The 15,589-nt window shown below is 31.5% G+C and overlaps 2 protein-coding genes across 2 annotated transcripts; both read left to right on the forward strand.

Moving 5' to 3' along the window:
• Positions 1-919: 919 nt before the first annotated feature.
• Positions 920-3,959, forward strand: LOC108344659 (probable mitochondrial saccharopine dehydrogenase-like oxidoreductase At5g39410). The gene is made up of 2 exons (XM_017583101.2): positions 920-1,734; positions 3,101-3,959. The coding sequence occupies exons 1-2, from the start codon at positions 1,048-1,050 to the stop codon at positions 3,788-3,790; spliced, it is 1,377 nt and encodes a 458-aa protein (XP_017438590.1). The 5' UTR covers positions 920-1,047; the 3' UTR covers positions 3,791-3,959.
• A 3,142-nt stretch (positions 3,960-7,101) lies between these two features.
• LOC108345224 (F-box/kelch-repeat protein At3g23880) lies at positions 7,102-8,592 on the forward strand. Its single transcript, XM_017583806.2, has one exon. The coding sequence runs from the start codon at positions 7,138-7,140 to the stop codon at positions 7,966-7,968; it is 831 nt and encodes a 276-aa protein (XP_017439295.1). The 5' UTR covers positions 7,102-7,137; the 3' UTR covers positions 7,969-8,592.
• The last annotated feature ends 6,997 nt before the right edge of the window (positions 8,593-15,589 follow it).

Here is a 15,589-nt window from a genome sequence, read left to right on the forward strand (position 1 = left end):
TGAGTGTTTCGCTGAGTGAATAAGGAAGCTCAAGTGAGTGAGCCTTAATATTTAAAAACTTTGAATGTTGTTTCACAAGCATATGTGTTTGTTGAGGGAGAATGACAAAGTTACTGTGTAAAAATTAGTATTTTAAGATTTTGAAATGAAAATTTGCGAATGCATTGATAGAGCAAATGGTTAACCATAATCTAAGGTAAGAAATTACATCATGTTGTAAAGAAATTTATCCTGTTATACAAAAGAATATTTAATTTTTGGGATGTAACTCTTTAGACCGAAAGATTATATGAGAAGTGTAAAATGTGAGTTTAATTTTCTTAAAAAATAGAGGTAATGTCAATTATTATTAATGTTTTGATTAAATGATATTAATTAACTAATGAACGTGAAAATATGTAATCATGAATATTGAACTTTAGAAATGTATATTTTTTACTTTCAAAAAATATATTAACATTCCATATTTTATTGTTTGTGTCATTTTTAGTTGTAATATTATACAGATAATATTTCAGGTCAAAGTTGAATTATATTATGATAAACGAAGAGTGATTAAGAGATAGAAATTTTTATTATATATACGTGTGTGTTTTTTTTTTTGTAATTGGAATAAGTGATATTACACTCTTAGTAGTTCTTATTATCAATTGATGATTACTTTTTTGTATCTTTTAGAATCAGATTAAATATTAAACCAAACTATCTCATTGATTTTTGTAAATTAAGATTATTAACCGTACAACTTGAAAAGAAAAAGAAAGCCAGTGAAAGTTTGAGTCTTGGAAACTGATTTGTGACAGATTTTATGGTAGTTGACAGTTGAAATGAAAATCACATAATTTATGCGTGCTAATTAATCATTTTCATATTCAATCAGGTACAAAACAGGTCAATTAAAGAAACAAAACCCAATCTTAAAAATTATACTTAAATTCATACCCAAAAGAATCACTTACATCATGATATCCAAGATTTGAGCTTTCAACCATTAACAATTCTCTTGCAAAAATCAAAGGAACTCCATGAAGTGTGTTTTTGTTGTTCATGTGTTCATGTGAAGAAGTGAAAAGTGAGAAAGAAAAAGACATGGCAGTGTCAGCACCAACCTCAAAGTTCGACATTGTAATCCTCGGAGCCTCTGGTTTCACCGGCAAGCATGTTCTTAGAGAAGCCCTAAAATTCCTCACCAATTTCAACTCCATCGCCATAGCGGGCCGCGACACCTCCAAATTGGCCCAAACTCTCAACTGGGCTGCCAGGCCCAATCCGCCACCTCCCATCCCCATCCTTGCCGCCGACACCGCCGACGCCGCCTCCCTCCGGGCGCTATGTGACCGCGCGCGCATCCTCCTCAACTGCGTCGGCCCCTTCCGCCGCCACGGGGCGCCCGTTGTCGCCGCGTGTGTAGCCGCCGGCTGCGACTACCTCGACATCACCGGCGAGGCCGAGTTCATGGAGCGCATGGAGCGTGAACACCATGTGCAGGCTGTAAAGAACGGAGCTTTGGTGGTTTCGGCTTGTGGGTTTGACTCGGTGCCGGCGGAGATGGGGTTTTTGTTCCACTCGAGGCAGTGGGTGGGCCCGGCCCGGCCCAACATGGTGGAGGCGTATCTTGGCTTGGAGTCAGAGAGGAGGATTGTGGGGAATTTTGGAACGTTTGAGTCTGCGGTTATGGCTGTCAAGGATTTGAAGGAGATTGAACAGCGTAGAGTCATCAGAGTAAAACCTAAGGTATGATATGATATGATGTGATAGTAATGATAAGCACAAATTTTGATTGGAGTGGTTTATTTCACTTGAATTTAATTCAATTTCTTGTGCATTCTTCTTTATTGTTTATTGGGATTCTGAGTAGCAATAGATAATTAGATTAGGTTTAGCATCTGAGATTTGATCAGTGGAAATCATACCTGCAGAAGAATTGAATTCCATGGTGGTGGATAAGAGGGAGAAATGAACTAGCAAAGGAGAAATCATTCATGTAGAGATCTCCCTTTTACACTGTCTTCCAATCACAAGTTTTCATATGTATTATGTGACAAGTTTTGTTGATTCTTAGAAGTTGAGTTCTTCAATGTTATGATACCATGATGACACAATCTTGAAGAGAGAGTTGAGGTTCACTTGAATTTAATTCGATTTTGTGTTCTTCATTCTTGTTTGTTGGGTTTTGAATTAGGAATATAGCTGCTGAGAATTTAAAAGAATGAACAACTCATAATGTTATCTCTTCCACTAACAATCATACATGCTTGTTGAGTTCTAGAATTTTTGTCTGTTTGGACAAATTTTTTCATAAGCACCTTTTGGGAGAAAAAGTAAAATTAATTTCTCCAAAAGTTAAAATCAGGTTATGCTTATGCTAATATGTAAAAGATCTCTTCTATAAGTTTCTATTTTCGTATTTTTAACTTGTGTAACATAATTTTAGCTGATGGAGAAACTCATCTCATTTTTTTCTTCTTATTTCTCTCTCGGGCAAGTGCTTGTGGAGAAACTTGTCTAAACAAACCATTAAATCAATCTCAAAAGCTAGCTCATATTGTAAGAGTCACCCTTGCTTGACAGTGTAAAAAACTCTTACACTGACAATTATTAAACTCACTAATTCATATCACCTACTCATGAATTTTGATATGATTGGAATATTTTTTGGTTTTTATTTCTACCCTTCATAGAGTTCAAGATACAGTAAACAGAGTTCACAGAACTCAAACGACAATGTTTGCCTGCAACCTGCAATATATAACAGTTTTTGAGAACCCTCAAGATGCTTGAGATATCTGGTCTTCATTCCTCACACTACACACAATCTCTTCGACTGGGCATCATAGTATTATGATCATTGAGTTACTTGTGCTGGTTGTTGATTTTCATTTCTTTTAAAAAAATCAATTATCCATCATCATCTAAAATTGTGATTAACTTAATGTGATCATGTTCATGGAACTTTGTATTGTTTTTGACAGAGAACACTAATGCTAGAGTATATATTCTAGGATATATACCCTTCAAATTGCGTTTATAATCTTAAAACTAGTTGTCCATTTTTATCATGTGTTATTTGCCAACTTTTCTTACCCATGCATGGTTGCAGATTCCTGGGCCCCCACCTAAGGGAGAAATAATAGAACACCAGAAGAAAATAGGCATGTGGGGTGTAACACTACCATCAGCAGATGCAACTCTTGTTGGAAGAACTCTTTCAACTCTAACTGAATCCCCTGACGGACTACCTGGGATGAATGAGAGTGAAGAGATGGTTGAGAAAAGGAAAGCCTTCTGGTCATCTGTGAAGCCGGCTCATTTTGGAGTGAAACTGGGCTCAAAATCTTTGCTGCACATGTTTGGATTTATTATGATCGGAATACTGATTGGTGTTTTGGGAAGATTCTCTTTTGGAAGATGGCTTTTGTTGAAATATCCTTCCATCTTCACCTTTGGAGGGTTCAGCAAGAATGGACCTTCTGAAGAGGAGATTGCGAGTGCTTCATTTAAGATGTGGTTTATTGGAGATGGTTTCAGCAATGAGAGGCTTGCTGCAGAGGGAAAGAAGAAACCTGACATGGAAATTATTACAAGAGTAATGGGACCTGAAATGGGATATGTGAGCACCCCTATAATTCTGATTCAGTGTGCTCTTATTCTTCACAGCCAAAGAGAGAATCTACCAAAGGGAGGAGTTTACACTCCTGGGATTGTATTTGGTGCAACTGATCTCCAGGAAAGGCTTCAACAAAATGGAATATCTTTTCATGTCATATCAAAAAGTTCCCTTTCTACATGACACTCTGCAGTTCATCTTTCATTGGTCTGAATGCGTAAGTTATGATAAAGAAATTAGAGAACCTTCTTTGTTCTATTTGTCTATATTTTGTAAGGATACTAAAGTTATATTTTGGGGATTAATTTACTTAGAAATGGAGAATTTGTTGGATCGAACGTTTACCACTAAATCGAAAGCTATAACTATTAGTCAGGCCAAAGTTTGAGATTGATGGTTTGGTTTGAATGTGGAAGGAACTTGACACTGAATATTGAGTAGAAACACGGTTGGGAGATGCCAATGTCATTGAGCTGATAAACGTGTACATCTACTGAAGAATGACTACGAAATTCTAAGGCATGTTATTGTGAAGATATTGATCTACTTAAAATGGAAAGTCGAGTATAACAAAATTCACACCGTATTCAATTAGTTTTTTTTCTCTCTCTGAAATAGAACAACTCAAATTTGGAGTTTGTTTGCAATAATGTAAATTACATTTTGCAAAAATAAATGAATGAGATTGTAATGTAAGATCAACATCTAACCTCGTGCACATAAGAGACTTTTAATGAAAGTCAGAAAACTATCACTACAAAATTAATTCGTACTTTCCAATTTTTTTACCAAAATAAATGTGGATTTTTTCACAATTGATACAAATGTATTCCCGTTTAATATTAATTTTAGCTATTTAATTGTGCATGATTATAACTTCTTATTCATTTATAATTTATTTAAAAAATACAGTTAATAACTATTCAGGTATAAAATGTATGAAATGTATGATTGAAATGTTATTAAAATTACAGTATTTTGTTAAATTCGTTTCTTAAATTTCAAATACAAGTTAATTTAGTTCGAACACCACGTATGTCTAAAATGACTAAAATAAATCAATTTCATAAAATTATGACTACAATATTAATTCAAACTTTTCCAAATTTTTCCCGTTTAATCTTAATTTTAACGATTTAGTTACGCATGATTATAATTTCTTCTTGTTCATTTATAATCTGTTAACAACTTATGAAATATAAAATGTATGATTGAAATGCTACCAAAATTAGAATATTTTGTTAAATTCGTTCCTTAAATTTTATATACAACTTCCAAGATATAAATGTACGATTGAAATGCTACCAAAATTAGAGTATTTTGTTAAATTAGTTCCTTAAATTTCGAATACAAATTAACTTAGTTCGAACATGATGTGACATGTGTGTAAAACGATTAAAATAAATTAATTTCATAAAATAAGGACTATAAAATTAATTTGCACTTTCCCAAATTTTTACCAAAATATATGTTAATTTTTCGCAATTTATTACAAATGTGTTCCTGTTTAATCTTAATTTTAACGATTTAATTGCGTATGATTATAATTTCTTCTTGTTCATTTATAATCTGTTAACAACTTATGAGATATAAAATGTATGATTGAAATGCTACCAAAATTAGAATATTTTGTTAAATTCATTCCTTAAATTTTGAATACAACTTCCAAGATATGAAATGTATGATTGAAATGCTACCAAAATTAGAGTATTTTGTTAAAATAGTTCCTTAAATTTCGAATACAAATTAACTTAGTTCGAACATGATGTGACATGTGTGTAAAATGATTAAAATAAATTAATTTCATAAAACTAGGACTATAAATTTAATTTGCACTTTCTCAAATTTTTACAAAAATAAATGTTAATTTTTCGCAATTTACTACAAATGTGTTCCCGTTTAATCTTAATTTTAACGATTTAATTGCGTATGATTATAATTTCTTCTTGTTTATTTATAATCTGTTAACATCTTCTGAGATATAAAATGTATGATTGAAATGCTACCAAAGTTAGAATATTTTGTTAAATTCGTTCCTTAAATTTTGAATACAACTTCCAAGATATAAAATGTATGATTGAAATGCTACCAAAATTAGAGTATTTTGTTAAAATAGTTCCTTAAATTTCGAATACAAATTAACTTAGTTCGAACATGATGTGACATGTGTGTAAAATGATTAAAATAAATTAATTTCATAAAACTAGGACTATAAAATTAATTTGCAACTTTCCCAAATTTTTACTAAAATATATGTTAATTTTTTGCAATTTATTACAAATGTGTTCCGGTTAATCTTAATTTTAAGTATTTAATTGCGTATGATTATAATTTCTTCTTGTTCATTTATAATCCATTAACAACTTTTGAGATATAAAATGTATGATTGAAATGCTACAAAAATTAGAATATTTTGTTAAATTTGTGCTTTAAATTTGGAATACAACTTCCGAGATATGAAATGTATGATTGAAATGCTACCAAGATTAGAGTATTTTGTTAAATTAGTTCCTTAAATTTTGAATACAAATTAACTTAGTTCGAGTGTCAAAAAATGATTAAAATGAACAAGTTTATAATTTAATAAATTAATTTTTTATTAAATATTATTTAACAAGTCAAAGGCTTTAATAATTTTTATTTTAATTATCAATATCGATAATATTATTTAATAAGTCAATATTATTAAATAATATTTTATTTATGATATTTTAATTGATGCTGTCAATTGTAACATTAATTAAATAATATTGAAGAATACACCGGACGAGGAGTGATGTTTTGAAAAGAAGAAAAAAAGTGACGATATTCCTTATGTCCTGAACTTTATTATACACTTTTGTTTAAGTAATTTAAAATTTAATTGCCATGTATATAAATTTTAAATTTAATATACTTTTTAATACATATTTATTTATATAATTTATTTATTTTATATTTTTTCATTTTAAGCATGACATTATTTTAAATATTTAAAGTTTTGGCTTTAAAATTATCATATAAATAGAGAATAAATAGTTTATAAGAGAATAAAGAAGTTGGAAAAATACATACACAATTTTTAAAAATATAAGATACTTTATTAAATTTCTTTTACATTAAGAAAAATACATGATATTTTTGTACATTTTATTTTTTTACAACAAAAATAGTAAATATAATTAAAAAAAAGTAAATATATTTTTTATCTTTTAATTTTTTAGTAAAAAATAAAAATAAAATTAAATTTTATTCGAAATTTTAATCCAATTTTTAAGAATTTATTTTTAATCAAATTTTGTTATTTAACGTTTTATAAAACTAACAACTTTTTTTGAGATATTTTTGTATAAAATTTACAGATTTTTTTATATTAAATTTATAACTTCTACCATTAACATTGAACTACTTACTCTTATTATTATTATTTTATTATTATTATTATTATTATTATTATTATTATTATTATATATACATACAAATATTTTAAAAATACTAACACAGAGTCACACAGTCTACAGGGAGACTAATGCTAGGGTTTTGGGAGGAAGATGGCGACGATTTCTTCTGATAGAATACTCGATGATGATCTCATAGTGGAAATTCTTTCATGGCTTCCTGTAACGAGTCTCGGGCGATTCAGGTGCGTTTCAAAGACATGGAAATTCCTTATATCCGATACCTGTCTTGTGAAATTACACCTTTCCAGAAACCCACAACTCCTATTAATGCTGAGAAGGGAACACGAGAAGCAATGTTTCATGGCTTCATTCTTCTCTGTATCTTCTTTAATCCAAAACCCTGTACCCACTTTTCGTGATAGTATCGGCCACTCCCCCAAATGCCGTAGAATTTTATTCGGTTCTTGCAATGGTCTGCTTTCCACACATGACTCTGTTTCCACCGATGAATCTGAAGAGCACTGGGTCAACTTTTGGAACCCTGTCACCAAGATTTCCTCCAGACCTTCACCAAGCTTGCGTCTCAGTTACGACACTGGTTTAACCTATCATAAGAATTTTGCGTACAACACTGATTTTCTCTATCGTAAGAATTTTGGGTTTGGGTACGATGATCGGAGAGACAGTTACAAGGTGGTGATAATTCTTTTTCATACCGGTCAACGGCGAACGAGTGTGTGGGTTTACTGCATGGGTGACGTATGTTGGAGACGTACTATGATAAATTATTCGACTTTTCACAGTTTTGACAGTAATGGACACTTTCTTAATGGCACTGTTAACTGGTTAGGCTTTTTTTCTGAAGAATCGAGGATGAAGCTACGAATATTGTCGTATGATCTAAATAACGATACATGCAGATATTTGTCGGTGCCTGAACTCCCCTGTAAAAACCTTACGCGAATTCTATCGGAGTTTTGAATGGTTGTCTTTGTTTTTCTCATTGTGGGAAGACCGACTTTGATGTTTTGGTATTGAAGGACGTTCGAGATGAAACATCTTGGACTCACTTGCTGAGTGTGAGTTATAAGAGTCTTCAGATCAATGAACATAACAGCAACCTGCGAATTTTGTGCATGTCTGGTGATCTATTGTTGCTCACATATTCAAAGATGGGGTATCGCGATTTCATTGTCTTTAATTTGAAGGATAATAAGGTAGAACGTATTGAAGGTATCTTCCAGTTCATCCTCTTTAACATCTTCTCGTTTCACTATGCTCCAAGCTTGATTTCGCCTATTTGAGACATGCATTTATGTTAGATTATGCTAGTGGTTTCAGAACTTTCTCCGTATGGACATGACAGAGATTGGTTCCCGTAATTTTGCTATTTCCTTAATTTGATTTGTTTGATGATTGGTTCATTATTAATAAAATTTCGATTCTGCATTGATTTTGGCTGCAAAACAATTAAATCTTTATGTATATTGTCAAAATTGTCTCCAGTGAGCAAGAATTTTCTCCTCATTTGTGACCGTGATCACGTCAAGGTTCAAAATTGGCATGGTGTTTCTGTGTTGGTCTGCAATTCGCAGTTTATGAATTTCCTTGATATTTTGCTTCAGTTTCTTGTGCCAGTTATACGTAATTCTCTAAATATTTCAAAATCAGCTAACAATTAGATTTTTTAAGAAATAAGTTAATGATTATCTTATAAAAGATAAGTAGAAATAAAAATTATGCACAAAGAAAAACATTTTATTTATATATAAGTATAAACTATAAAATTAAATGAGTAATTTTTTTAATTTTTTAACTAGATTTTATTTATTTTGTAAATAATTTTTTAATTAAAAAGTTATTAAATTTTAAAAAACAGTCAAATTAAAAACAGATAAAATTAAAAAAAATCACTTAAATACAATAAAATCAGTAAAATAATCATTTTAATTTTAAAACTTTTATTTAAAAAAATTGAAAAAAAATGTAGAAAAAAAGGAATTTCTTTTTAATAAATGATATCAAGCTGAGTTATAAATGATAATTGAACTTTAGGCCGATTAATTACATTTATAAATGATAAATGTATTCACAGAATGAAAATAAATATTAAAGTATTTTTTTTTGTTGTAAAATAAAACTAAAGTGTAAATTCTTAAATCATTTTTTTATTTGTTAATTTTGTTTAATATATTAATGATTGAGATAATACTCAACATTGGTTTATCCTTACATTAAGGACACTATTAAAAATTTTAATTTTAAAAAGAAAACAAAACACATGTAAAAATTATTAAAAACGAAATTTATAGTGATTAGTTATTAATAAAATTAACGGAATTAAGTTTGTTGTATAAAATTGTAGTTTTTTATTTATTATACTAAAATCAAAACATGTATATTATTCTTATTTTTACTAGCCAAAACATAGGTGCTAGTTCAAAATTTTAAATGTTATAATAAGTAATAATGTAATAATCAATAGATAATAATAATCATATAAAATTATATTTATTTTGAGTAAAGTATAATATTCATTTCTATATATATTGTTGAAAAAAGATACATACATACATATTATATATATATATATTAATAATATTGTACATGTGCTATAGTAAAATATTCGTGTTTTAAATTGTTTTATTTTATTATTTTATATATTAATTTAAAAATTATTTATTATTATATATTGTACGTATGCTTATATTTTTTAAATATTTATATTATAATATAAGTTATTAATATTTGTAAATCAAATAAGTGTATACATACTAGTAATTTTATTTTTGTTAAAAAATTGAAATATATATGTAAAACTAGAAATACTAACCGATAAAGTATGATCATTGATTTACATTCTTAAAGTTTTTTTAATTGGAAAACTAAATAAAGATTGATGGTAAATATATGTTTGAGTTGCTCTGTCATTTTTAAAAATTAAATATTTTTGTTAATATATATATATATATATATATATATATATATATATATATATATATATATATATATATATATATATATATATATATATATATATATATATAATGTAATTTTAATTTATGTAGAAGTAATAAGTAAAAAGCAGTTTTTATATTTGAAAGTCTGTAACAAAACATGATCCATAATTTGTTATATTTTAAAAATTAAAAATTAAAATTAAATATTGTGATTTTTTTGTGAGACATTAATTTAATATAATGATATTAAATATTGGATAAATAATAATAACTTCATTTATGCGTATACACAAAAATTGTTGTTTGAATTGATAATGCTGATAATTATATAATATTATATTTCAAATATCAGAACACATGGTAATGTTAGTTTTTATCCTTGCACTCTTTGCACTCTTCCCACTTCCTCATTTTGAACTCTTTGAAGGCGATTTTAAAAATAGTTAAAAATAATTAATTAAAAAGAAACTACTTTTATGTATTATAATTGTAGTATTTATGTATTATAATTGTAGTATTTATGTATTATTATAATTAGTCTTTATGTTTTTATAATTTGTTTTGGGTAGGAGTTGAGATCCTTATTCAAAGCATTCAAAGTTGTTCTATAGAACGAATGGACTTCTTGATGATCCTACATTATCTAAATTGTGTCATCGCTCATTCTCCTTCTTGATGATCCTACATTATCCAAATTACGTTGTTCGCTCATTCTCCTCCCGTAGAAGTCGTGGGAATGGGTACCTGTGAAAGACACTTCGATACTGAAGCTAGTGATTACTCAATCATTTTTGTAATAAAGAAATAAAGATGAGTAATTAGAGTTACTTGCCTTTTCTGTAAGACATATATTTATAAATATTATAATGAGTTTACTATTATGCCTAACTCATAATCACCAATAAATGACTTTCATTGTTCCTATTAATCTTCAATTAATGATTATTATTCGTCTTAAGTGCCTATTAATAACTATTATAGCTCAGATTAATTTTCAATTAATTACTGTTATGGACCGACTGGTCACTTCCTCGCTGGATAGCCGATCGCCCGATCCTTGACTCACCAGGTGGTCATACATTACACAAGTCCCCCAAGTCCAAGCAAGCTCTTTATTGGAAGATGTGCGCATGGATTATTGTGAACTTGAGAGAAGTCGTTCGTGTTGTATTAGGGAGTCTGTTTTCGATGCGCTTTAAGTCTTCATTCTTCTCTATTTTGCCCGATCGATGAGCTCTAAGAGTTCACTGGAAACGTTGCCGTATAAATGACGATGCAATGAGAGTTCACTTTGAAACATTATTAACTGATCAGTGAGCTCTAAGAGTCTTAGAACCTTCCTAGGTTGAAGGAATGGTCCTGTGCGAGATCGCTCCTCACCAGTCGGTAAGCTCTAGGAGTCTTAGGACTTTCCTAGGCTGAAGAAATGATTTGATGGGAGGTCACTCCTCACCGGTCGACGAGCTTTAGGAATCTTATTTTGTACAACAATGATTACAATATTGGTAGTTACTATAAGACTACATCGAAAAAGTTTAATTATGAAATTAATTAAGCTTCTTCGTAATGGTTTCTTTCTTGCATGTATCAACACCATTAACCAAAGATTTAATTGAAATAATGTTTAACTTTTAGATCACAGAGGAAAGAAATATATTGAGTAAATCAACAATGTCTAAATTTTGAAGCTTGATCAATAATTCTTACCAACTGTTTGGGTATAGGGTTGAAGTCCCTTACTCAAAGCACTCCAGGTTGTCTTGAAGACTGGACGAGCTCCCTAGTGGTCCTCCATCCTCCAAGTTACATTGCTTGCTCTCCCTTCTCCTTGTCCAAGCCGAGTAGACGGGCACCTGTCAAAGGTACTCCGACGCTCAAGTTAGTAAATATAGCCGAATGGTTAGCTAAGTAAGTGATGCATATAATGTGCATCGTGTCCTTAAAGTCATACCTGATACCTTTATTTATACTAGTTGTGGTGGACCTTTATTTTTCGTTGGCCTAATGACAACTCAATCAAATCTTAATCTACATTAAGAGCTTAATGAGTCACTACTAGTTGACTCAGCCTATGTGGACAACCATGGAAAGAGAGAGGACGGTGGACAACCTGGGAGGTCAACCTGGAAAGACGACCATGGGAGAACCGTATAGAAGGACGACCATGTGGTAATTTTGTTGGTACACCAACAAAGAGTATTATTAGCGAAATTGTTACCATTCACTCAAGAAAAATGACATCAAATTCAACTCAATGTTGATCCCAAGCATCAAATCCAATAATGAGGGTAAGCATGGGCACAAAGATGACACTGTAATATTTTTATATTTTTTATAATTTTATTTTAAAATTTATGAATTATTTTTTCAAATATTGATAGAAATATGAATATTTACAAGTTTTTAAAAAATTGTAAATGTTTTTAAATAAATAATAAGAAATTAGATTTTCTTGTATGAATTGAATAACAAATAAACATTACCAATCATTGTGATCTCATGCCAACACTAACATCACTAGAAGGATCTTACTCCCTGTACCACCACACACGGCTCCCTGCACCTCCTCATTCATCTTTTGTCCTTCACTAATATTTAAACGGATATGAATATGTGTTGGATTCTTAAACGGATGTTAACATCCATGGACAGATATCGACATCCGTTAAAGGATAAACGGATGTCGATATTCGTCCATGGATGTTGACATCCGTTTAAAAATTGAAGGTCCACGGATGATGACATCCGTTCAACCACATGTAGTGATTGCACAAGAGAAAAGTATTACAGTGGTAGTTGTGGGTGACTCAAATTAACAACGTTTGGGTATTGGGTGAGTTCATTTAAGTGAGCTTGCAAGAGTTGGTTTGGCAACAAAAGAGAGAGAATTTTGTGCGTAGAACAGAAGAAAGAAGAGAAGAAGTAGAGGAAGGATGGGTTGTTCTCGGGTTTGAGTGGTAGGAGGAAAAGAGGATAAAGGGTTTCCGGGTTGGGAGTTGGGTACTGAACGACAGTTTTGATCTTGCATTGTCGCTTTGATCTTGCATCAACCTCGCCTAGCTTCTCTTTGCATTCGCTTTGAACAGACAATTCGACGCCAGGAATCCATCCACCAAATGCAAGTATGCCTCCAAATCATGGCAACATGCCATGTCCGCGTCCGACTTAAGGAACGACAACATCTTCGTCTTCATGCACAACTCACTTCCCACGTGTGAGTAAGCCAACGATGTTGTCTCCTCCAACACTCCCCCTCCCACTCTCCATATTTTCTCTTCAAGCTCCTCGCTCACGAATATCTCAGGGAGACGCGTAATCACATCCTGCGAATTCACTATTCACAAAACTTCCACGTTCTTCGTCGTCACGCGATCGCCGAAGGCCTTGTTCCCCCCGCGCGGCCCACCGAACCAAAAAAAGCCATCAGTGGAACTCCGGCTCAACACGTGCTTATTTCATCGGCCACCAATAGCGCCAACGTCGCTCCCAGGCTGTGTCTTGTCATGGTAATGCTTAACTCTTCGCCTCTGTACAGATTGACGAGTCTCTTTACTTCCTCCAAACGGACTCTGACAGACTCATCACGTGTGCGCCTTTCGTCTTGTACAGACTCGCCATGTATGCACCTTTCGTCTTGTACAGACTCATTGTTACTACCGAGGGCGGGCAACCGACCGGGAAGGTTTTAGACAGTGCCGATCGGGTAGAAGCAAAGCTAATATATCGGATCGGGTGTCTCAGCCTGATACGTCCGATCGGGTCTCTTAGGAGCAATACGACCAGTCGGGCGAACACCTAAAGCTATGGGCTGGAGACAGCAGTTGAAGGCTCATGAATGATTAGTTAATGAGGTAACGGTCGTTGTCGAGTATTTAAGATGCGCATTGAAAGCCATTAAAAGGTACATTAATGGGTAATATTCTTTGAAATTATATAAATAGCAGTCAAAGGAGAAGGTAAACTCTCTGTTCTGTGATAATTACATAGACTTGCTAATAGCCCATTCTGACTTGAGCGTGGGAGTGTTTGCTGCAGGTCAACCCATTTGCGTGGAGAACGAGCGTGAGGAGATTGTGAACGAGCGTGAGGAGAGTGAAAGAACGAGCGTCAGGAGTGAAGGAAGAAGAACAGATCGGAGGAGGAAGAGTGTTTCCGGGCGAAGGTAGCAGGAGTTTTCCCCGGTCCCATTCAGCAGAAACACTCATGAACCCACACTCCACCTTGGGCTTTCCTTGCCCTTCAATGGCGTAGGAACTGGTGTAGGAGCGTGAAGACCATGTGCTTCCCAAGATTTTCCTTGTGTCTTCTGCAAAAAGTAAAGGGGTGTAGGGAATTTAGGATATTAAAAAGAATAAATAAAATTAAATTAATGTAGGGTATTTTTAGAATAAGAAAAATAGTGTGGAGGTGGAAGGAGTATTTGGGGTGGTGGAGGGAGCAATTTTCTCACTAGAAATACCATAAAGAAAAAGTTATTAATGACACCATATTAACTGAAGCTTCAAAAAATTAATCGACTATGACGACTAATAGTGGTTCTTATCTCAGCTTTTCCCTACTTAAGTATACTTAAGTATAAGATGCTTCTCATTGAAGACAAAATTAAATTATAATTTGTTAAGTAATTGAAATTATGAACAATTATCGAAATAAGTCAAAAACGATTTTGAAAAGTCATGTCATTTTCATAACTTTTCTGAAACATGTATTCAAGTTATTACAAGTCTAAAATTATAGACTTAAACAATTCTAAACTATAAATAAATTCTTCTAAATATGTATTATTTCGAATTTGCTTTCATAAATACACTATTGTCCTTTGTTTCACTCAATAATACTTTAGATCAGAATTGGTATACTTCAAATACACTAATGAATCCGTACATTTCTTTTTCATCCATATAAAAAAATTGTGGTTTATGCAATCTCAAAGTTAATAAATTTTTAAAATGTGTAATTTAAAAAGTCAAAAATAATTTATGGACTGTATAATTCTAAAGCTTTTGTTTTTATATATATGTATATATAGAAGACTCTCAAATTACACAATTCAACAATTAAAAATGAGTAAAATAACTTTTTTATTGTGTAATCCAAAAGTCACATGATTTCTAAGTTATACAATTCAAAAACTATTTTTTTTTTCTTAACCCTCTTCAACTTCTCAAAATCATTTTTCACTTTACGAATTTTACAATCTAGAAATCTTTTAAATTATACAATCGAGAAGTCATTTTTAAGTCCTAATTGCACAATCTTAAAAGAGTGAAACAAGATTATTATTTATATGGGGTGTATGAAGAAATATACATATGTTAGAAGCTGTCTAGAATGACCACATGATATTTTTTCTTGGATTGGGTGGGTGTTGCTCCCTCCACCGTCCCAAGTGTTTCTGCATCTTTCCACTATTTTTTTTATTCCAAACATATTCTACACATCCTCACTATTTTCTTTTATTCCAAAAATACCCTACACCTCCCCACTATCCTCAACAATATTTCTCTTTCTCTTTCTGCATTAATGGAGCATTCATATGGCTTATATTTAAACTTGTGATATATTGCAAAATATAAAATTCAGAGGAAACTTCAATATTAGTGCTTTTACCACTTCCATTTTATAAATTTTTACAAAATAAT

The sequence above is a fragment of the Vigna angularis genome, chromosome 8 (genome assembly GCF_016808095.1).
Source record: "Vigna angularis cultivar LongXiaoDou No.4 chromosome 8, ASM1680809v1, whole genome shotgun sequence".
In the NCBI taxonomy this organism is placed as follows: Eukaryota; Viridiplantae; Streptophyta; class Magnoliopsida; order Fabales; family Fabaceae; genus Vigna; species Vigna angularis.